Source organism: Malaclemys terrapin, chromosome 8, assembly GCF_027887155.1.
Source record: "Malaclemys terrapin pileata isolate rMalTer1 chromosome 8, rMalTer1.hap1, whole genome shotgun sequence".
In the NCBI taxonomy this organism is placed as follows: domain Eukaryota; kingdom Metazoa; phylum Chordata; order Testudines; family Emydidae; genus Malaclemys; species Malaclemys terrapin.
Genome location: NC_071512.1, coordinates 527492 through 545895, shown reverse-complemented (window position 1 = coordinate 545895; position 18404 = coordinate 527492). Strand labels below are relative to the sequence as shown.

General features: G+C 60.4%; 2 protein-coding genes across 3 annotated transcripts; one reads left to right on the top strand and one right to left on the bottom strand.

The window, feature by feature from the left end:
- Window positions 1-1015: 1015 nt before the first annotated feature.
- On the top strand, window positions 1016-10061 carry RMND5B (required for meiotic nuclear division 5 homolog B). 2 transcript variants are annotated; one of them, XM_054037216.1, is made up of 10 exons: window positions 1016-1122; window positions 3409-3560; window positions 4879-5024; window positions 6732-6872; window positions 7290-7390; window positions 7971-8137; window positions 8334-8499; window positions 8577-8679; window positions 8755-8909; window positions 9430-10061. In XM_054037216.1, exons 2-10 carry the CDS (start codon window positions 3422-3424, stop codon window positions 9491-9493), a joined length of 1182 nt encoding a protein of 393 aa, XP_053893191.1. In that variant the 5' UTR covers window positions 1016-1122; window positions 3409-3421; the 3' UTR covers window positions 9494-10061. The 2 variants fall into 2 exon arrangements, with proteins under 2 accessions (XP_053893191.1, XP_053893192.1); XM_054037217.1 differs by lacking the exon at window positions 1016-1122 and having other exon boundaries at window positions 3495-3560; window positions 4830-5024.
- A 3784-nt stretch (window positions 10062-13845) lies between these two features.
- Window positions 13846-16880, bottom strand: NHP2 (NHP2 ribonucleoprotein). Its single transcript, XM_054037218.1, has 4 exons — window positions 16688-16880; window positions 16479-16548; window positions 16132-16237; window positions 13846-14321 (listed from the first exon to the last, which is right to left on the bottom strand). Exons 1-4 carry the CDS (start codon window positions 16836-16838, stop codon window positions 14196-14198), a joined length of 453 nt encoding a protein of 150 aa, XP_053893193.1. The 5' UTR covers window positions 16839-16880; the 3' UTR covers window positions 13846-14195.
- Between the last annotated feature and the right edge of the window lie 1524 nt (window positions 16881-18404).

Genomic DNA, 18404 nt, shown 5'->3' with positions numbered 1-18404 from the left:
CCCAGACCTGCATATGCCACTCCAGGCCTGCTCCTGGCCAGGAGGGTCAGTGCAGGCAGCCGGGCCCCTCGTTGGGCTGGTGCTCAGACAGGGGCATGTGCAGCACCGTGAGGCACTGGCAGCTGGAGCTCTGCATGCCCCCAGAGAAGCCACTAGTGCTTCCTGGGGTTGGCCTGGCAGCCCAAAGCTCTGAGCTGAGAGGTGGGCCCACTGCAGAATCCTGGGCCCCTTACCAGCTCCTGTGTTCAGCTGGGCCCAGGGAAGCCTGGTCACTGTCTCACCCTTCCCCAGGGCCTGGCATGAGGCGGGAGCCCCTGAGTGCAGCTGCAGCCCCTGTGCTGTGGGCTGAGGCAGGGAGCAGGGGCCGGGGGGAGCCAGGGACACCCCGACTCCAGGCATGTGGGGCCAGTACGAAGGGCACGAGATCACAAATGGTATTGTGGGTTCCCTGCTAGGTGCTGACCCAACAAGCTTTCTTCCCTCCCCAGGAGCAGAGCCAGCCTGGGCCTTGACCCCCCCCAGCACTGACCCCCCCCCCCCCGGCACCGTTCCCACCCTCCTGCACTGACCCCCCTGGTCCCCCTGCACGGTACCCTCCCCCCAGCACCGACCCCCCCCAGCACCATTCCCTCCCCCCAGTATTGACCCCCCCCAGCACCGACCCCCTTCGCAGTTCCCTTCCCCCATCATTGACCCCCCCCCGCACCGTTCCCACCCTCCCGCACTGACCCCCCTGCACGATTCCCTCCCCCCAGCACCGACCCCCCCCGCTAGGAGCCGCGCGCTGCACGGCAGTTTGGGCGCCCAGACGGCGAGGAATCTCGGGCTAAACACCCAGGAAATGGTACATTCCAGCGCTCTCCCCTTCCCCCTGCCCGGCGAGGATGGTTTGCCCGCACTGTGGACGGGCGGTACCAAGCTCGGGAGACCAGGGGGCGGCGAGTCCCTAGGTAAGCCCCTCCCGCAGTAATGGGCCAGTCTAGCCCCCTCCCACGCCGGCTGCCGTAGGAACCTACCACTGCGCGTCTCCCGGGGAGGGGGATCCCGCCGCGCAGTGGGACAGTCCGGGCCCCGGACGCGGCAGCTGCCGGAAGCGCTGGGCTGAAGCCGCCCCGGCGCCGGGTGAGTGGAGCGGGCCGAGCCCGGCGGCCTCGGGGGCTGGAGCCCCAGCTCGGCAGGGTCCGGGGGGCCGCGCGTGCGGAGGGGGGGCCATGCTGCGGGGGGGGCGATGGAGCCGCGCGCCTGTGCGGTGCGCTGCCCCCGCAGGGCCCGTCGGGGGATGGAGCCATTGGCCTGTGCGGTGCGCTGCCCCCGCAGGGCCCGTCGGGGGATGGAGCCATTGGCCTGTGCGGTGCGCTGCCCCCGCAGGGCCCGTCGGGGGATGGAGCCATTGGCCTGTGCGGTGCGCTCCCCCCGCAGGGCCCGTCGGGGGATGGAGCCATTGGCCTGTGCGGTGCGCTGCCCCCGCAGGGTCCGTCGGGCGATGGAGCCATTGGCCTGTGCGGTGCGCTGCCCCCGCAGGGCCCGTCGGGCGATGGAGCCATTGGCCTGTGCGGTGCGCTCCCCCCGCAGGGCCCGTCGGGGGATGGAGCCATTGGCCTGTGCGGTGCGCTGCCCCCGCAGGGCCCGTCGGGGGATGGAGCCATTGGCCTGTGCGGTGCGCTGCCCCCGCAGGGTCCGTCGGGCGATGGAGCCATTGGCCTGTGCGGTGCGCTGCCCCCGCAGGGCCCGTCGGGCGATGGAGCCATTGGCCTGTGCGGTGCGCTGCCCCCGCAGGGCCCGTCGGGCGATGGAGCCATGGGCCTGTGCGGTGCGCTGCCCCCGCAGGGCCCGTCGGGCGATGGAGCCATGGGCCTGTGCGGTGCGCTGCCCCCGCAGGGCCCGTCGGGCGATGGAGCCATGGGCCTGTGCGGTGCGCTCCCCCCGCAGGGCCCGTCGGGGGATGGAGCCATGGGCCTGTGCGGTGCGTTCCCCCCGCAGGGCCCGTCGGGGGATGGAGCCATTGGCCTGTGCGGTGCGCTCCCCCCGCAGGGCCCGTCGGGGGATGGAGCCATTGGCCTGTGCGGTGCGCTGCCCCCGCAGGGCCCGTCGGGGGATGGAGCCATTGGCCTGTGCGGTGCGCTCCCCCCGCAGGGCCCGTCGGGGGATGGAGCTGCGCGCCTGTGCGGTGCGCTCCCCCCGCAGGGCCCGTCGGGCGATGGAGCCATTGGCCTGTGCGGTGCGCTCCCCCCGCAGGGCCCGTCGGGGGATGGAGCCATTGGCCTGTGCGGTGCGCTCCCCCCGCAGGGCCCGTCGGGGGATGGAGCCATTGGCCTGTGCGGTGCGCTCCCCCCGCAGGGCCCGTCGGGGGATGGAGCCATTGGCCTGTGCGGTGCGCTGCCCCCGCAGGGCCCGTCGGGCGATGGAGCCATTGGCCTGTGCGGTGCGCTCCCCCCGCAGGGCCCGTCGGGCGATGGAGCCATGGGCTTGTGCGGTGCGCTACCCCCGCAGGGCCCGTCGGGCGATGGAGCCATGGGCTTGTGCGGTGCGCTCCCCCCGCAGGGCCCGTCGGGCGATGGAGCCATGGGCTTGTGCGGTGCGCTACCCCCGCAGGGCCCGTCGAGCGATGGAGCCGCGCGCCTGTGCGGTGCGCTCCCCCCGCAGGGCCCGTCGGGGGATGGAGCCATGGGCCTGTGCGGTGCGCTGCCCCCGCAGGGCCCGTCGGGCGATGGAGCCATTGGCCTGTGCGGTGCGCTCCCCCCGCAGGGCCCGTTGGGGGATGGAGCCATTGGCCTGTGCGGTGCGCTGCCCCCGCAGGGCCCGTCGGGCGATGGAGCCATTGGCCTGTGCGGTGCGCTCCCCCCGCAGGGCCCGTCGGGCGATGGAGCCATGGGCTTGTGCGGTGCGCTACCCCCGCAGGGCCCGTCGGGCGATGGAGCCATGGGCTTGTGCGGTGCGCTCCCCCCGCAGGGCCTGTCGGGCGATGGAGCCATGGGCTTGTGCGGTGCGCTACCCCCGCAGGGCCCGTCGAGCGATGGAGCCGCGCGCCTGTGCGGTGCGCTGCCCCCGTAGAGCCCGTCAGGCGATGGAGCCATGGGCTTGTGCGGTGCGCTACCCCCGCAGGGCCCGTCGGGGGATGGAGCCGTGTGCCTGTGTGGTGTGCAGCCCCCGTGGGGTCCGTTGGGCGATGGAGGCACGCGCCTGTGTGGTGTGGTCCCCCCGCAGGGCCCGTCGGGGGATGGAGCCATGGGCCTGTGCGGTGCGCTGCCCCCGTAGAGCCCGTCGGGTGATGGAGCCGCGTGCCTGTGCGGTGCGTTCCCCCGCAGGACCTGTTGGGCGATGGAGCCATGTGCCTGTGCGGTGTGCTTCCCCCGTAGGGGCCCTCGGATGATGGAACCGCACGCCTGTGTTGTGTGCTTCTCCCCATAGGGTCTGTTGGGTGATGGAGCTGTGCGCCTGTGTGGAGCGAGAGCTGGACAAAGTGCTGCACAAGTTCCTGAGCTACGGGCAGCACTGTGAGCAGAGCCTAGAGGAGCTGCTCTGTTACGTGAGCCAACTGCGCCAGGAGCTCGGCAGCGCAGGTACCACAGCTCACCAGCATGATGTAGTGACACAGCACAGTGCTGCTTCTGGAGCCGGTCCTGTTCCCAAACCGCAGCTTGGTACTTAGGAGCAGAGCGCCGTGTCCGGGCGGGGTGGTCACTGATGGCAGATCTATGGATGGAGACTGACCTCCACTTCCATCTGCTGAGCAGACAGCCCTGTGGCTCAGCCCTCGTTCTGACTAGGGAGGCTGTAGGCCAGTGTGGGGACACGCCTGCTCTTGGGGGGCGGAATCCTAGCAGAGCTTTCTGTCCGGGCGTGCGCTGTGAGGCATCTGCCTGCAGAGGGTGCTATTGAGTATCTGAGGCTGTTGCTCTAGACCAGACGTGGGCAAATTACGGCCCACGGGACCGTCCTGCCCGGTCCCTGAGATCCTGGCCGGGGAGCCTGTCCCCCCACCCCCGCAGCCACGCCGCAGTGCGGGCCGCGCTCTGGCCCGCTGCTCCCACTGGGCAGCGTGGGGAGCGCAGCTGGCTCTGGCCAGGTGTCGTGGCTGTGAGCTCCTGCTGCTGGTAAGGGGGCGGGGAGCAGGGGGGTTGGGTAAGGGAGCGGGGAGTCCTGGGGGGCAGTCAGGGAGCAGGGGGTGGTTGGATGGGGCAGAGGTTCGGGGGGGGCAGTCAGGGGATGGGGAACAGGGAGGGTTGGGAGTGGGAGTCCCGGGGGGGCTGTCAGGGGGCGGGGGTGTGGACAGGGGTCGGGGCAGTCAGGGGACAGGGAGCAGGGGGGGTTGGATGGGGGCGGGGGTCCCGGGAGGGGGTGGTCAGGAGACAAGGAGAAGGGGGGGTTGGATGGGTTGGGGGCTCTGAGGGGGGCAGTCAGGAGGCAGGGGCCAAGCTGTTTGGGGAGGCACATCCTTCCCTACCCGGCCCTCAATACAGTTGCACAACCCCGATGTGGCCCTCGGGCCAAAAAGTTTGCTCACCCCTGCTCTAGACCAGCACTGGTCAAAGCCCTCAGCTGCACCACCCATTTCCAGCTGCTCCCATTCAGTTCTGCATTATCTCGCCCCTGGGCGCTCAGGCTGCTCCGGATCCCAGCCCTGCAGCGGGGAGCAGTTCCCAAACTCGGGTGGATTAGAGGCGGTTTAGTTAAACGGAAGTCACACCGCAGTCTAGCACAGGGCTCGTTGTTCTGGCGGGGGAGGGGGAGTTTTGGTGCATGGTGCAGAGTTTGGCAGATGTAGCTCAGAGCTACTGCTTTTCTGGTGCAAAGCCTTGGCAGTAAGGGCCTTGCACTTCCTGGAATAGGCTCCTGGCTAGTCCGCGCAGCCAGGTCTGAAGAGCCTTTCTGCTGCAGCCCTGCAGGGGGCACCGCTCTCTGCCACGCTCTCTCTGGTGATGGCCCAGTGCTGTCGGAAGATCAAAGACACGGTGCAGAAACTGGCCTCGGACCATAAAGATATTCACAGCAGTGTCTCCAGGGTGGGCAAAGCCATCGATAGGGTGAGTACTCCCTTTCGTCTAGAGTCCAGGGGCTGGACCCGGGCCCCAGATGGGAATCCCTGCCTTAGTGATGGCTTTCACTCCCATTGGTTCTTTGGCCCTCGGCAGGCTGGAGCATGGGAAGATTTCCCCTAAGGTCTCCCTCATCTGCTGGTGCCCAGTGGCATCATGGTGGGAGCCAGTTTTCATGGTGTTGGGCTTTCTATGGTCCTGAGCATCTCCTGCTCCTGTGCGTTCATGCCTGTTATATGTGCTGCAGTCAGGATCGGGGCCCTCCCGTGCTGACGTGTTCTTGGCCCTAAGGAGCTCACATTCCACCTCTGTGACGGGCTCCCCGGGGTACAGCTGGAACTGGGGTACTGCTGTGCCCCCTTAACTCTCCAAACTGGGCTGTCTCTCACAATGCTTTGCTAGTGAAAAGCAGCAAACCCCTCCAGGCGCTGTTATCACTCAGTACAACAGCATGTGGAGCCCCACCCCCAGCTAAATGCTCCCAGAGACACTCCTGAATCACATGGAGAAAAGCACCAGCAAATCTTCCAAGCCCCAATCTTGCACCCCAGAGCTGTTCCGTCTTGCCCTGGTCAGAAGCCTGACCAGTGTACGTTTATTACCCAGTCCGCCCTCCCTCGATGTGGAGAGGACAGACACTAGCCTTTGTAAACTGAGCTGAGATTTACCAAGCACTTCAATTGAAACACACTGTTTTAGGTAAAATATAAAACAGATTTATTAACTACAGAGAGATTTTAAGTGATTAGAAGTGGTAGCCACAAAAGGTCAGAGATAGTTACCAAAGGAAATAAAAGATAAGTGTGCAGTCTAAATCTTAAACCTTATTACATTAGGCAGTATTGGGATGAAGCAGTTTTTCTCACCCCACTGGATGTTGCAAATAGGTTATAGTCCTTAACACACAGGCTTCCCCTTTAAGCCTGGGACCAGTCTCCTCAGTTCAAGTCTTTGTCTTTCCAGTGTTCTTGTTGCTTCCAGCGTAGGTGGGGGAGGCGAAAGGCCAAGGCATGATGCCGCTGTCCCCTATTTTATATCCTCAGTCCCTGTGCCTGGAAAACATTAGCCCAGGTGGACTTTGCTGAGTCATGGAGTTGAGCAATCCCCCATTGTGTGATTCTTGTGCAGCTCTCTTACTGTACTTGTATTGTAAATCCCTTGTTTACAACTCCCCTGCTGTTTAGTGGTCACTTAACACCTTCCTGGGTGGGGATCACCTCCTCTGTTGTCACTAGAGAACTAGTAACAACCATACAGCAAAATCTCACAACTTTATACACACAAATGGCATACATATTTGGACAGAACAATGGGTTTCTGCAGATCATGACCTTTCATATGATTCCTTACATGGCATGCTTTGTATGAAATAGATCATAATTATATGATGGGGTGAATATGGGGGGTCCAGGGTGCTGCTTTGAGGCACAGAGCGTCATGACCTCCTACTGCTGTGCCACCACCCACCCAGAAATGCGCTGTTGTGGCTCTGAGGCTGTGATCCAGCCAGCCAATTGAATGCAGCTCCATGCAGGGGCCGCAGTGGTTTGGGTGGGAGGGTGCTGTTGTGGGGTGGCTTTGCAGGCAGCTGCAGGGGGTTTGTTTGTTAGCATGTGATCAGGCCGGGAGGTGATAGATGGGGGGCTGTCCCCTCATTCTCAGGGACACCACTGACTCCTCTCATTCATCTCCCAGAACTTCGATGCCGAGCTCTGCAGCGTGGTCTCGGATTCCATCTGGGAGTCGCGGGAGAAGCAGCAGCAGATTCTGCAGATGGCGATTGTGGAGCACTTGTACCAGCAGGGCATGCTGAGTGTGGCGGAGGAGCTGTCCCAGGTACCAGGGCTGCCGGTCATGAGACTGGTGCTAGCTTGCCACACAGCAGCATTGTGTGAGGGAGGGTTGTGGCCTCCCTGGGGCAGGGGGAACCAGGAGTGCTGTGGCCTGCTCTCTGGTGAGTGGGCCTTACTCAGCATTAGCCACTGGCAAGGTTCGCTCCAGGCCAGCACCTGTAGCTGACCCAGGCCAGTTGGTATGAGGCCCTGCCCAGCTCTGCAGGGACCGAATTGCAGCTGCCAAGTCTGCTGCTCTCCTGCATGTGCTCTGTGCTCCAAGGTGGGGGGCCTTTCTCCATCACGCAGGGTAGGAAACCTCGCCCATCTCTGGCTGGGGAGCCTCTCCTGGCACCACCCCTCCGCCCCGCCCTCCCCAAGAGGATGGTGGGATGTGACCACTGGCTCTCATTCTCCACAGGAGTCCACCCTGAATGTGGACTTGGACTTCAAGCAGCCGTTCTTGGAGCTGAACCGGATCCTGGAAGCGCTGCACGAGCAGGACCTGCGTCCTGCTCTGGAGTAAGAACCAATCATCTGGGAGTGCCGAGCATCCAGTGCCCCTCCTCGCCCACAGCCTCCCCACCCTTACTGAAAGTAGCCCCTCCCCTTCTGCTAGACTCATGCACCGAGTCTGGGTTGGGGTATGGGGTGCTTTGGCTGGTCAAGGGAGAGCCCGGTGCACCCCAGCTAACGTGTGATGATCTCACTCACCCTGCCTGCTGGAGCATGCACCTTGCACCCCTGTTGGAATGAGACCTACAAGCACGATGCTCCTTAACACCCCCTGACCAGCCCTCCTGGGGCAGCGCCATCTGCAGGGCCTGGCACACCCTCTTGCCCATGAGCCACTTATGTTCCTTTTTTCACCCCAACTGACTCTGGTGCTACCTGGGCAGTCCCTGGAATTATAGACACTGGAGGGAAAGGAGCCCTCTAGGCCAGCCCGGCCAGGGGCATTTCACACAAAACAGTCTCCAGGAACGGGAATAGCCCCATCCTCATCTTGTCAGGTTGGGCATCAGTGAGAGCTTCCTGGCTGTCCTGGCCCACCTCCCCAGGACAGCCAGGACTTAGCTGCCCCCTGTTCTTTCCTATCCAGCTGGGCAATCTCAAACAGGCAGCGTCTGCTGGAGCTGAACAGCTCCCTGGAATTCAAGCTGTATCGTCTCCACTTCATCCGGCTCCTGGCTGGTGGCCCTGACAAGCAGCTGGAGGCCCTGAGCTACGCTCGCCACTTCCAGCCCTTTGCCCGCCTGCACCAGCGAGGTGAGACTGTGCCAGGTGGGGCCCTGCCACTGGCCTCCCTAGTGGGGCACAGGACTGCCCGGCTGGGTAGCCCCGTTCCCAGGCTACAGGGGCCCCATCACTAGCCCCGTACTGGAGGCAATGGCTGGTTGGCAGGACAGGGTGGGGGCTGGGGCCATACTGCTTCTTGAGGCCAACCAGGTGTTGTGTTGTTCAGAGATCCAGGTCATGATGGGCAGCCTGGTGTACCTGCCCCTGGGCATTGAGAACTCCCCATACTGCCACCTGCTGGATGCCCGGCACTGGACAGAGATCTGCGAGACCTTCACCCGCGACGCCTGTGCCCTGCTGGGGCTCTCGGTGGAATCCCCTCTCAGTGTCAGGTAAGCCCCAGGCCAGGGCCGGTGGGGTCCCCCCTTAGCAGCACCACCAAGTGCTAAGGCCTCTCCCTCTCACGCAGCTTCGCGTCTGGATGTGTGGCGCTGCCCGTGCTGATGAACATCAAGGCGGTGATTGAGCAGAGACAGTGCACGGGTGTCTGGAGCCACAAGGATGAGCTGCCTGTAAGTGCCATCTTGACGGGGGGCGGGGGGGCGGGGCGAGGCAGTGAGGCTGACCTCCCTGCGCTCTCTTGGCAGATTGAAATTGAGCTGGGCATGAAGTGCTGGTACCACTCAGTGTTCGCCTGCCCCATCCTTCGCCAGCAGACGACTGACTCCAATCCGCCTATCAAACTCATCTGCGGGCATGTCATCTCCCGGGACGCACTCAACAAGCTCATCAATGGGGGGAAGTAAGTTTGGTTTCTTGACATGCTCAGGCCGTGGACCCTGCCCCACCTCCGCCCTGCAGCCCCTGTCCTGCAGGCTTGGCCCTCGCCTGGCATCACTTTGTGTGATGCAGCCCGGTGCCATGGGAGTGTGAGTGCTCTGAAGATCCCTTGGCCTGTGCCCTGTACCGCCAGGGTTCCTGGCTGGCCTTGTGCCTTCCCGAGCTCCCCTGCTCTCCTGCAGCTGGGTGCTGCGGGTAGCAGTGAGCCTGAACGGGCTGGGTGCCGTGCATGCTGATAAGCAGGGCTTGTTATCTCTGGTGCTGGGAAGTAGGGTGCACAAGCAGTGCTGCTGCCTGCCTACGGCCAGCCCCAGGCCTTCCTTAGACTGAGCCTTGAGGGCTGGACTGTGCCGGGAGGGGCAGACTTCTGCTGCTGTCGGCCCCCTGTGGCTGTGCTCCCTGCAGTGCCCCAGAGCTCTGCCGTTTTCTCTGTGTTCCCTGGCCTTCCTGCCTGATGCCTTTGTCTCTGGACCTCTCCTCAGGCTGAAGTGTCCCTACTGCCCCATGGAGCAGAACCCGGCTGATGGGAAGCGCATCATCTTCTGACGCTGGTGGGGTTGGAAGGGCTGTGGCAATAGGTCACTGCTCTTCCCCTTAGATGGCCTGTCCCACCCTCGCAGTGCGAGAGGCGGTGGTGCTGCCCACGGCAGGGCGTGGGCTGCCTGTTAGGCTGAGGGTCTGAGAGCAGCTCTGTCCACTGCAGCCCCATTGGGGTCTCTTCCTTCTGCTGAACCTAGTGCAAGGTCCAGAGCAGTGGGACCTGAGCCTGACCACCCTCTGAGAATGGACAGAGCAGCAGTGTGATGTGCTTGCTGCTGCTGTGAGCTCCGGGAGGCCGTGCTGCCTCAGTGTGTGCTCTCCTAGTGATCTGGCTTCTGCTGCCCTGCTCACTCTGCCTGTCCGGAGTGCCGGGTAGCTGTCTGCTCAGTACTAGGCAGACCCCCTCCTGGCCTCGAGCGTGGCTACTGGAGCGTTCCGAGCCCTCTGCCAGGGCAGTGGCCGTGATGTACAGTCCCTTGTGCATTTACTGATATTTTTGGCATTGTAAATATTAAAGCAGGAGCTGCCTGGAGCCATTTTATAAATTCCAGAAAATAAAGCCTGTTAGCCTTTCCTCCTTGCTCTCGGAGCTCCTTGGGCAGCAGGGAAGGGCCTCCTGGCTCAGGAGGCAGTGTCAGATTTAACCTGGGAGACAGGAGGGCTGGGTCCTTAACAGCTTGGGGCCAAAGATGACATGAACCCCACTGTAAGAGGGGGCACGCTTTCTGGTGTGGGGGCTGTGGCTATGTCCCTCTCTGGGTCCTGCCGGCCCTGCATCAGTCTACGAAATAGGGCACAGAAATGAGGGGGAAGAGCTGCTGTTAGATCTGAAAAATGGAGGGGTGAGGTGGGGTGCATGTGGAGGGGTGGGGTAAGGAGACAGAATGGGAGGGGGCACATGTGGGCTCCAGGACACTAAGCCTGGGTGGGGTAGCAGCTTTATGACAAACAGACCAGTGTCAAGATAAACCCTTTATTCTAAACAGAACCAGGTAACAAATGTCCTACTGTGACTGGCCTGTCCTAGGCTCCTTTGGTTCTTCCCCAGCCCGAGGGATCGCGGAGAAACCCAAGACTGGATAGTGGCTAGCTGTCCTGGAGAACTATAGCACGTGGTCCCTCTTTTAGATCCCGTTACTGAACAAAAACAGTTCTCTTTAAACTAGAACCAATACAGTAACTGATGTAACCACCTTCAGGTTGCTTTAACACAACTTAACACGGCTCAATCCGTCCCTGAGGGCATTTCAGCAATCTTCCCCATCTGCAACCCAGGTCTGTAAGACTGGTCCACCTCATGGTCAGTTTGTGACTTGTTTCCATCTTGTGTCTGCTCTCACTTCACTTGTCGTGGCCGCGTTGTCGGGTATCGTGGCAGATGCTTACAATTCCGGGGTAAGATTTTGCCTTTGTCTGTGCTCCTCTTTGGTCGCTGGTGCTTTGACTGGCCAGTGCCCATCTTGCCAATCTCTCACCAATCTTCTTTCCCAGACTCCTTAGTCGTCCTTTGTCCCATAGCTGCTGAGTATGCCGAAGAATCGGAGAAATGTGGGGATGGAAGGGACTTTGAGGCCATCAAGTCCAGCCCCCTGCGCTGAGACAGGACCATGCCTGGCAGGTGATGGTCCAACCTGCTTTTAAACCCTCGAATGCTGGAATTCCACAGCCTCCTCTGGAAGCCTAGTTAGGAAGTTTGTCCTAATATCTAACCTAAATCTCCCTTGCTGCAGATTAAGCCATTTCTTGTGATCCTACCTTCAGTGGACATGGAGAACAATTGATCCCTGTCCTGTTTGTAACAGCCCTTCACAGTGTGTGATTGGGTCCCCCTCAGGCTTCGGTATCCTTGGTGATGCTTTTCAAGCCTCTTTATGTGTATTGCAATCAGTGGTTTGTGGTCAGTTTCTACTTTGAAGCTACAACACTAGAGAAAGTAGTGAAATCATGTACATCCATACGCCAGACCTAGTGGCTCTCTATATGTAGACAGCCTTTCTGCGGCTGTCACAGCCCTGGATGCATAAAAGACTGGCAACCAGTCAGTCCCCTGCCACACCCAGCCCTCCTTTAGAAGCATCGCTGCAGATGGGGCAAAATATCGCAGCACTGAAGCGGAAGTCCGAATGGGCTTTCAATCATTGACCAAGTGCCTGAATCCCGGCCATTTCTTATAGTCATGCTGGTTTCCAAATCACTGACATCATTTTCTGCTTCCATTTTTCTGTCCCTGCCCAATTTTAATTTCTGACCTTTGGCCTTGTTGATTTCACTATGGTATTCAGTCACGTGCTCCGTGCCTTTCTTTAGGGTGCTTTTGTGTACGTTCTGCTGCTTGGGATGTCAGAGCCATCACGCTTAGTAATCCTTCACAGACTCGCTTTCTGTTACGAGTGGGACACTCTGGTCTTTGAGTGTTTACAGTCCTGTGCCAAATTCCTGTTTTCCCTTCGCTGTGTTCTTAGCCTGATCAGCTCGTTCCAAGTAACACGTTTTCTAGGGACACACTGAGCCTCAAACATTTTCATTATTTCTGCACCCCTTTCCTGCCTGCTCACCATCTGCATGGGCTGCAGCGTGCACAGTTGGGGCTTCTGGGCCTGCCACTGCTGATCGCAGCGCCATCGTTTGCTTCGCTGCCAGTGGCTTTCCTGCTTCCAGGCACCGCATGTCCACAGATTCTTAGCGCTGCTGCGGCATTGCTGGCAGTTGCCCTGGGGCTGTAGCTGCCATTGTAATACCACCTCTCCCAGCTCACGGTGGCTGCCCTGCTGGTATCAAGGTAAAGGGCTGTGCCGCTGTGGTGCCATAACATAGGCACTTCCTACAGCAATGGCAGGGGTTTTTCTGTTGCCTAATTTACCTCCCTGAGCAGCAGGAATCAGGTTAATGGAACAATTCTTCTGTTGACCTAGCTGCATCTAGACCAAGGGTTAAGTTCGCCTGAGCTATGTACAGAAATGTTCTAGTGCCCTGTGTAGCTGCAGCCTGTGTGCCCTCGCTTGGGCTCCTTTGATTCTGCTCCAGAGGCAGTCTCCAAGGCTGCAGAGTGTACAGAAGTGGGGCATGATGGCTACCCCTGGAGCTCAGGGTGCTGGGGCTGTTCTGGGGGCAAGGCTGGCCTGGCCAGCAGGGACTGGGCTGTGAGCCTGGTGTGGACTCTGCAGTAGCGCTGCAGCCCTGTCTCCCGTCACCCATATCTGGCAGTGACGGCTGGAGTCCAGTAGTGATGGGGTCCAGCCTGTACATCCAGGATAGCTGCCAGTACCTGCTGCTACGAGCAGAGCAAGTGGTTGCTCATCCTTGTTTGTTTGCCCCCGTGGTTTTCAGATCTGGATCAGAGCGCTGTCTGAAGCGCTTCCAGGCACATGGAGCAGCTCCCTGCTGCTCCAGGGTACGAGGTGCCTGATAGCTGGTCAGTACCTCACCCCTGGGCTCAGCAGCCCTCAGGGAGGGAATCTGTTGCTCTTTGGGCCCAGCTGAATGAGAGGCTGGGGTGGGTCATAACTCATTGTCATTCTAGGCTGCCCCCAGTCCCAGCCAGCACAGCAGTGGGGCACAGCGGAGTGGTGGAAGGAAAGGGTGGAGGGTTTTTTGCACCAACTAGGATAGAATCAACACGTGCGACAATGCTGCACAATCACCTTATGTGTGGCTGACTGCAGCTCTGAGACCTCAGCCTCACTGCCTGTCAGACATCCCACATGCTGGAGTCATCTCCCCACCAGGGGGAAGGGGGGAGAAGAAATGCATACTAGTCCTCAATACCTCTCCACCCCCCCTCAGCGGGCTGGGCATAACCAAGGGTTGTGGGGACTGGTCACAAGCAGCTGCCCCCCAAGGGCTGGAGAGAGGAGTCCAAATTCCTCTCCCCCCACTGATATTTTTGATGCAGAGAGAGGCCATCAGTCAGCCATGCGCCATGGCTGGGGAGTGCATGGTGTAGTAGGTAGGCATGGGTCCTGCCTTACATTCATTTAGCCAAATTCACTGTAGTCTTTTGTTCATTTAGCCCAGGCTCCACTTTGCCTCCTAACATGGGGTCCAAGCCCCAAACACAATGGTTCCCACCTAGCCATGGCTGGGCTTGACTGAAAGGGACACCAACCCTCTCTAGCCCCTTCTGCACCCAGCGCAATGGCCTCTATTTAGTCCAGGGCAAATGCTGGTGGACCAGAAAGAAAGCCGTTTCTGTGCTGTCAATGTCATTTCTACACAGTCATCCTTGTTCCTCCCCCACTTTCCATTATCCAGCCTTCAGGCCCAGCCCTGCTGGTGATGGCACATCAGCCGCCTGCTCAGAATGTAGCCTTAAAGCCAGGGTGCCTCCAACAGCGACTTTACTAACAACCCCCACAAACAGCTGTACAAAGACGTTTATTTCATCCACCACAGAACAGGTCTGACTCGCTGCTCATGGCTTGGGCTCGTCCCCCACAGGATTGCTAGCCTATCCAGGAAGCCTGCTCTCCCCCCCCTTCAAGGGGGAGGTTCATCACCATCTGCCCCCACCCTCAGCAGCTGCTACTCAGTTCTTTCAGAACAATTTTTTTTGGTTAAATGTAAAAAGCCCAGGGTCTGTGCAGCCCCCTCTCCCCCAGCAAGTCGCTGCAGGACCAGCGCACGTTTCATTTTGTAAAGTCCTCGGAGGCCAGCGAAAGTTGCTGGGGCAGCGCAGGCCCAGCCAGCCAGAAGCTCCAGAGCAGGCACTTCACAGGGGGACAGGAAGGGACACAACCTCCTCCCAACACTCCTCATATGCCTCCTGGTACTCCTCATGTGGCTTGATCATTATCACACAGGTTGGGCGCTTTGAGCCTCCAGCTGCTCCCAGATCCTGAACAAGAGGAAGAGGATATCAGGCATGTCCAGGAAAGCTGCTGGTGACCTCCATCAGCAGATAGCCCCACCCACTGGGGGGAGTGGGACCCCTACCACTCCTCTGGAGGAGAGCAGACCCCCTGCACTCCACCCCATGGGGAGAATATGGCTCCCCTGACCCTACAATCACCCCCACCCTCAAGTGACTGAACCACGTTGTAAAGCAACCTTCCCACAGCTGAGCAGTCTCTCCCCCTCCCATCCCGCGAGGTTAGAGCAAGGGTTCCCAAACTTTTTGTGAGACAACCCCATTTGAATTATTTCCTCCTGGGACCCCCAGAGGGTACTGAGTACATCATTCTGAAGAGCAAAATGTCCTCCTCCACACAGCCTGACCGCGTAGCTGTGCGGTGTGTGAGGTCATGCTGTGTCGAGGAAGCCATTTCATAGAACAAAATGGCATCATCAATGCACCGTGACCGTGCACAGACCACAGAGGCGAGGTCACGCTGTGCAGAGCAAGACAGCACCTGTTGCATAGGAGGGATTGCCAGGGTACGACCCCATTTGGGGGTCTTCTGTATTAGAGGGACTTCTCTTCCCCAACTCCTCTCCCAGCCTGTCCTTGCTGATCCAGGAATGTCTGGCCTCACGGGGCCCAGCTGTACTCTACAAGGATGGTACGAAGTCAGCAGGGCCAATGTCTTGCCGGGTCGAAGGCAGGTTAAAGCCCTAAGGATGCCAGCTGGAGACACCCCCTTAGAGACGATTGTGTAGGGCTCCCCTTGGGTTTTTTGTTTTGTTATTTGGACAATTTAAAGGAGCTGCCAGATGAGAACAGAACATCGCTATCTCCTGGCTGCAGCTGGGCAAATAATGCTTTAGGAACAAAGGTGAAAGCTCCTTTGGCCCATAGACTAGCGCACACTTCACAGTATTACCCCAGGCAGCTTAAAGCATTTGCCTGGCTGTGTTACCTCTGGCAAAATAATGGCTTCAGTGGTAGGCAGTGTCCCCTCTTCAACCCCACCCTTGAAGCAGGATGACAAACAGCCCATAGAGCAGAGGTGGGCAAACTACAGCCCCTGAACTCCCATCCAGGGAGGCTAGCCCCTGGCCCCTCCCCTGCTGTCCCGGCTCTGGCTGGGCTATGAGCTTTTGCTGCTCTGAGCCGCATGGTAAGGGGGCAGGGAGGTTGGATGGGGGCAGGGGGTCCTGGGGGGCAGACAGGGAGCGGTTGGATGGGGGCAGAGGTTCTGGGGGGAGGGGCTGTCAGGGGACAGGGAACAGAGGGACGTTGGATAGGCATGGGAGTCCCGGGGGGCCTGTCAGGGTGTGGGTAGGGGTTGGGGCAGTCAGGGGAAAGGGGGGTTGAATGGGGGGGCTCAGTCGGGAGACAAGGAGCAGGGGGGAGGAGTTGGATGGGTCAGGAGTTCTGAGGAGGGTAGTCAGGGGGTGGGAAGTGGCGGATAGGAGGCAGGGGCCAGGCTGTTTGGGGAGGCACAGCCTCCGCTACCCGGCCTGCCATACAGTTTTGCAACCCCAACGTGGCCCTCAGGCCAAAAAGTTTGCCCACCTCTGCCGTAGAGTGTCACTGCTAGGGATCCCTTAGCTCAAATGGGTGATTTTACGGAGTTGTGGGGGAGCAGCAGCAAAGACCTGGGTTTTATGCCCTGGACAAGAGCTTCTTAGCACCAAAAAGAGAAAGGGGGGCAAAGGAAGCACCACCTAAGCCATCACTTGTTATCCTGCTAGAATGTTTCATGCCCCCTTGGTGCCCAAGAAGGGTTGATTCCCACAACCCCTGAGAGCCCCCCCGACCTTACCGACTTGGAGGGGATGTAAGCATAGGGGAGGGACCTGTCTTCACACATGACGGGGATGTGGCAATAAACTTCAATGGGCAGCGTGTCTCCCGCAAGGACTATGATCCTGAAACAGCAGAGCGAGAAGACCGATCAGTAGCTGTAGAGGGAGATGGGAACACGGAGCGCTGAGGAGGTGATTGGTCACAAAGGGGGCCCAGCGCTGCTGCTGTCTCGTATCTGGCCATGGGGCACAGGACGAAGTGCTAAAGGCCGGTGCGGTGCGGTCAGAGCCGAGTGCCCGGACAGCGCCTGTCTGGGCAGAGGCTGCAGCAGCTCCCGGGGCGCCAGGGCTGGTGGGTTCTTACCCTTTCTCGCCCTTGTTAATGAATTTCTGAACTTCCTTCACTCCCCGCCGGATCTGCTTGTGTTTCGCCGCTGGAAGAGAAATACGAGGCCCTCAGAATTCAGCCCGGGCTCAGCGGGGCTCCCGGCCCCTTTCCCCCGCTCCCCGGGCCCGTCCGCTGGCCTGTGTCCCGCCCCCCCGTGGCCTGCCCGGCCCCAGTCCCGGCCCCACCTTTCTTGACGCACTTGTAGAGCTTGCGGGTGAGCTTGCGGGAGGCCAGCGGCCGCGCGATCGGGTTCAGGTTCCCCAGCAGCTCCTGGTACGATCGCTCCGGCGCCGCTTCGGGCTCCGGCGCCGCCTCCGGCGCCTTCTCCCGAGCCATGATCGACAGACACGTGGCCCGCACCCCTGCCGCACTTCCGGGTGCGCGCAGAGCACTCTGGGAAGGACCTGGTTACAGACTCCGCCCGCCTCCATCCCAGCCAATAACAACCCTCCCCTTTGCCCCGCCCCCCACGTGCCCCGCCTGCCGGAAGGGAAAGGACGCGCGTGACCGTCCCGCCATTCTCAGAGACACGCGCCTGTTAGAGCCGCGTGCGCGCGCTTGTCCCGGGCCTCTTTGCCCCGCCCAGCCCGGGCTCCGGCTACCCCCCCCCCCCAGCTGCAGCCCGGGCCACTGGCGGGGGGGCCAGGCGGGCCCGGTGCGGGCAGGGCGCGGCCCCGGGCGGTGGGGATGGGCCCCAGGCGGGCCCGGTGGGAGGGGGCAGGGCGCGGCCCCAGGCTGAGGGAAGTGGCCCCGGTGGGGGGCAGGGTGGGGCCCCAGGCGGGCCCGGTGGTTGTGGGGGGCAGGGAGGGGCCCCAGGCGGGCCCGGTGGTTGTGGGGGGCAGGGAGGGGCCCCGGTGGTTGTGGGGGGCAGGGAGGGGCCCCAGGCGGGCCCGGTGGTTGTGGGGGGCAGGGAGGGGCCCCAGGCGGGCCCGGTGGTTGTGGGGGGCCCCAGGCGGGCCCGGTGGTTGTGGGGGGCAGGGAGGGGCCCCAGGGCGAGAGGGAATCTAGACCAGGACCAGCTTCCCTAACTTCTGGACACAGACGAGGCTTTTCACCAGAATTCAGGCATCAAGTCTGGACTCCAGCTTGTCACCCCAGCCCAGCCTCTCTGGCTCCTCAGCCCCTGCAGGGGGGACAGACTAAGGCCGGGAACAAGCCCTGAGGCGATGCAGAGCCGGTCCCCCTTCCCGGGACGTTTCATGGCAGTAGCTGGCTGGGATAGGACCTCAGGGCTGAGCCTGGGGGGCGGGTTCCAGAAACTTCCCCCTGTAGCAGTTAAGGAGTTCTTTCTGGGGACAACTGTGTGAGATTACCACAACTTCACACACGAGATTTATTAAAAGCAGAGAACATGGAAATAAAAGCAGAGAAAAGGATGGCTTTGCCCTGTTTACAAGCTGACTTAGAGTCCAAGTCAAAAATGCAGTTAGAAGCAAGCATACATATCCGCGATGGAAGGGTAAAAACATTTACAGAGCTGTTGTAACGATCCCCAAACCAAACATTACAAACCCAGGAAATTCAAGTTTAGATTACACTTAACACATTTGGATTTAAGGGCTGGAAATGCACCATTAAACAGCCTTAACTCTGCCCTGTGGTGACATCATGCAATAGCCATATGATTATGATTAAGGCAGTTTAGTGTGTGAGACCTCAGATTAAACAGATTGTTAAAGGTCTTGTAGCTGTTTCCCCTCATGTCCTCATTACAGGGATTACGTTGTAGAAACAAAGAGCTGTAACAGACACCTTTCAAAGGCTTAAATGACCTTACTCAGAGCCTGCATTTCACAAACAGTCTGTACAGCTCTACCTCAGCCAATTTCAGTATTGTCCTTTCAACTATGCAGACAGACATCATCGTCAATACACCCTCCCTTTCTCCACCGTGCTAAAGGG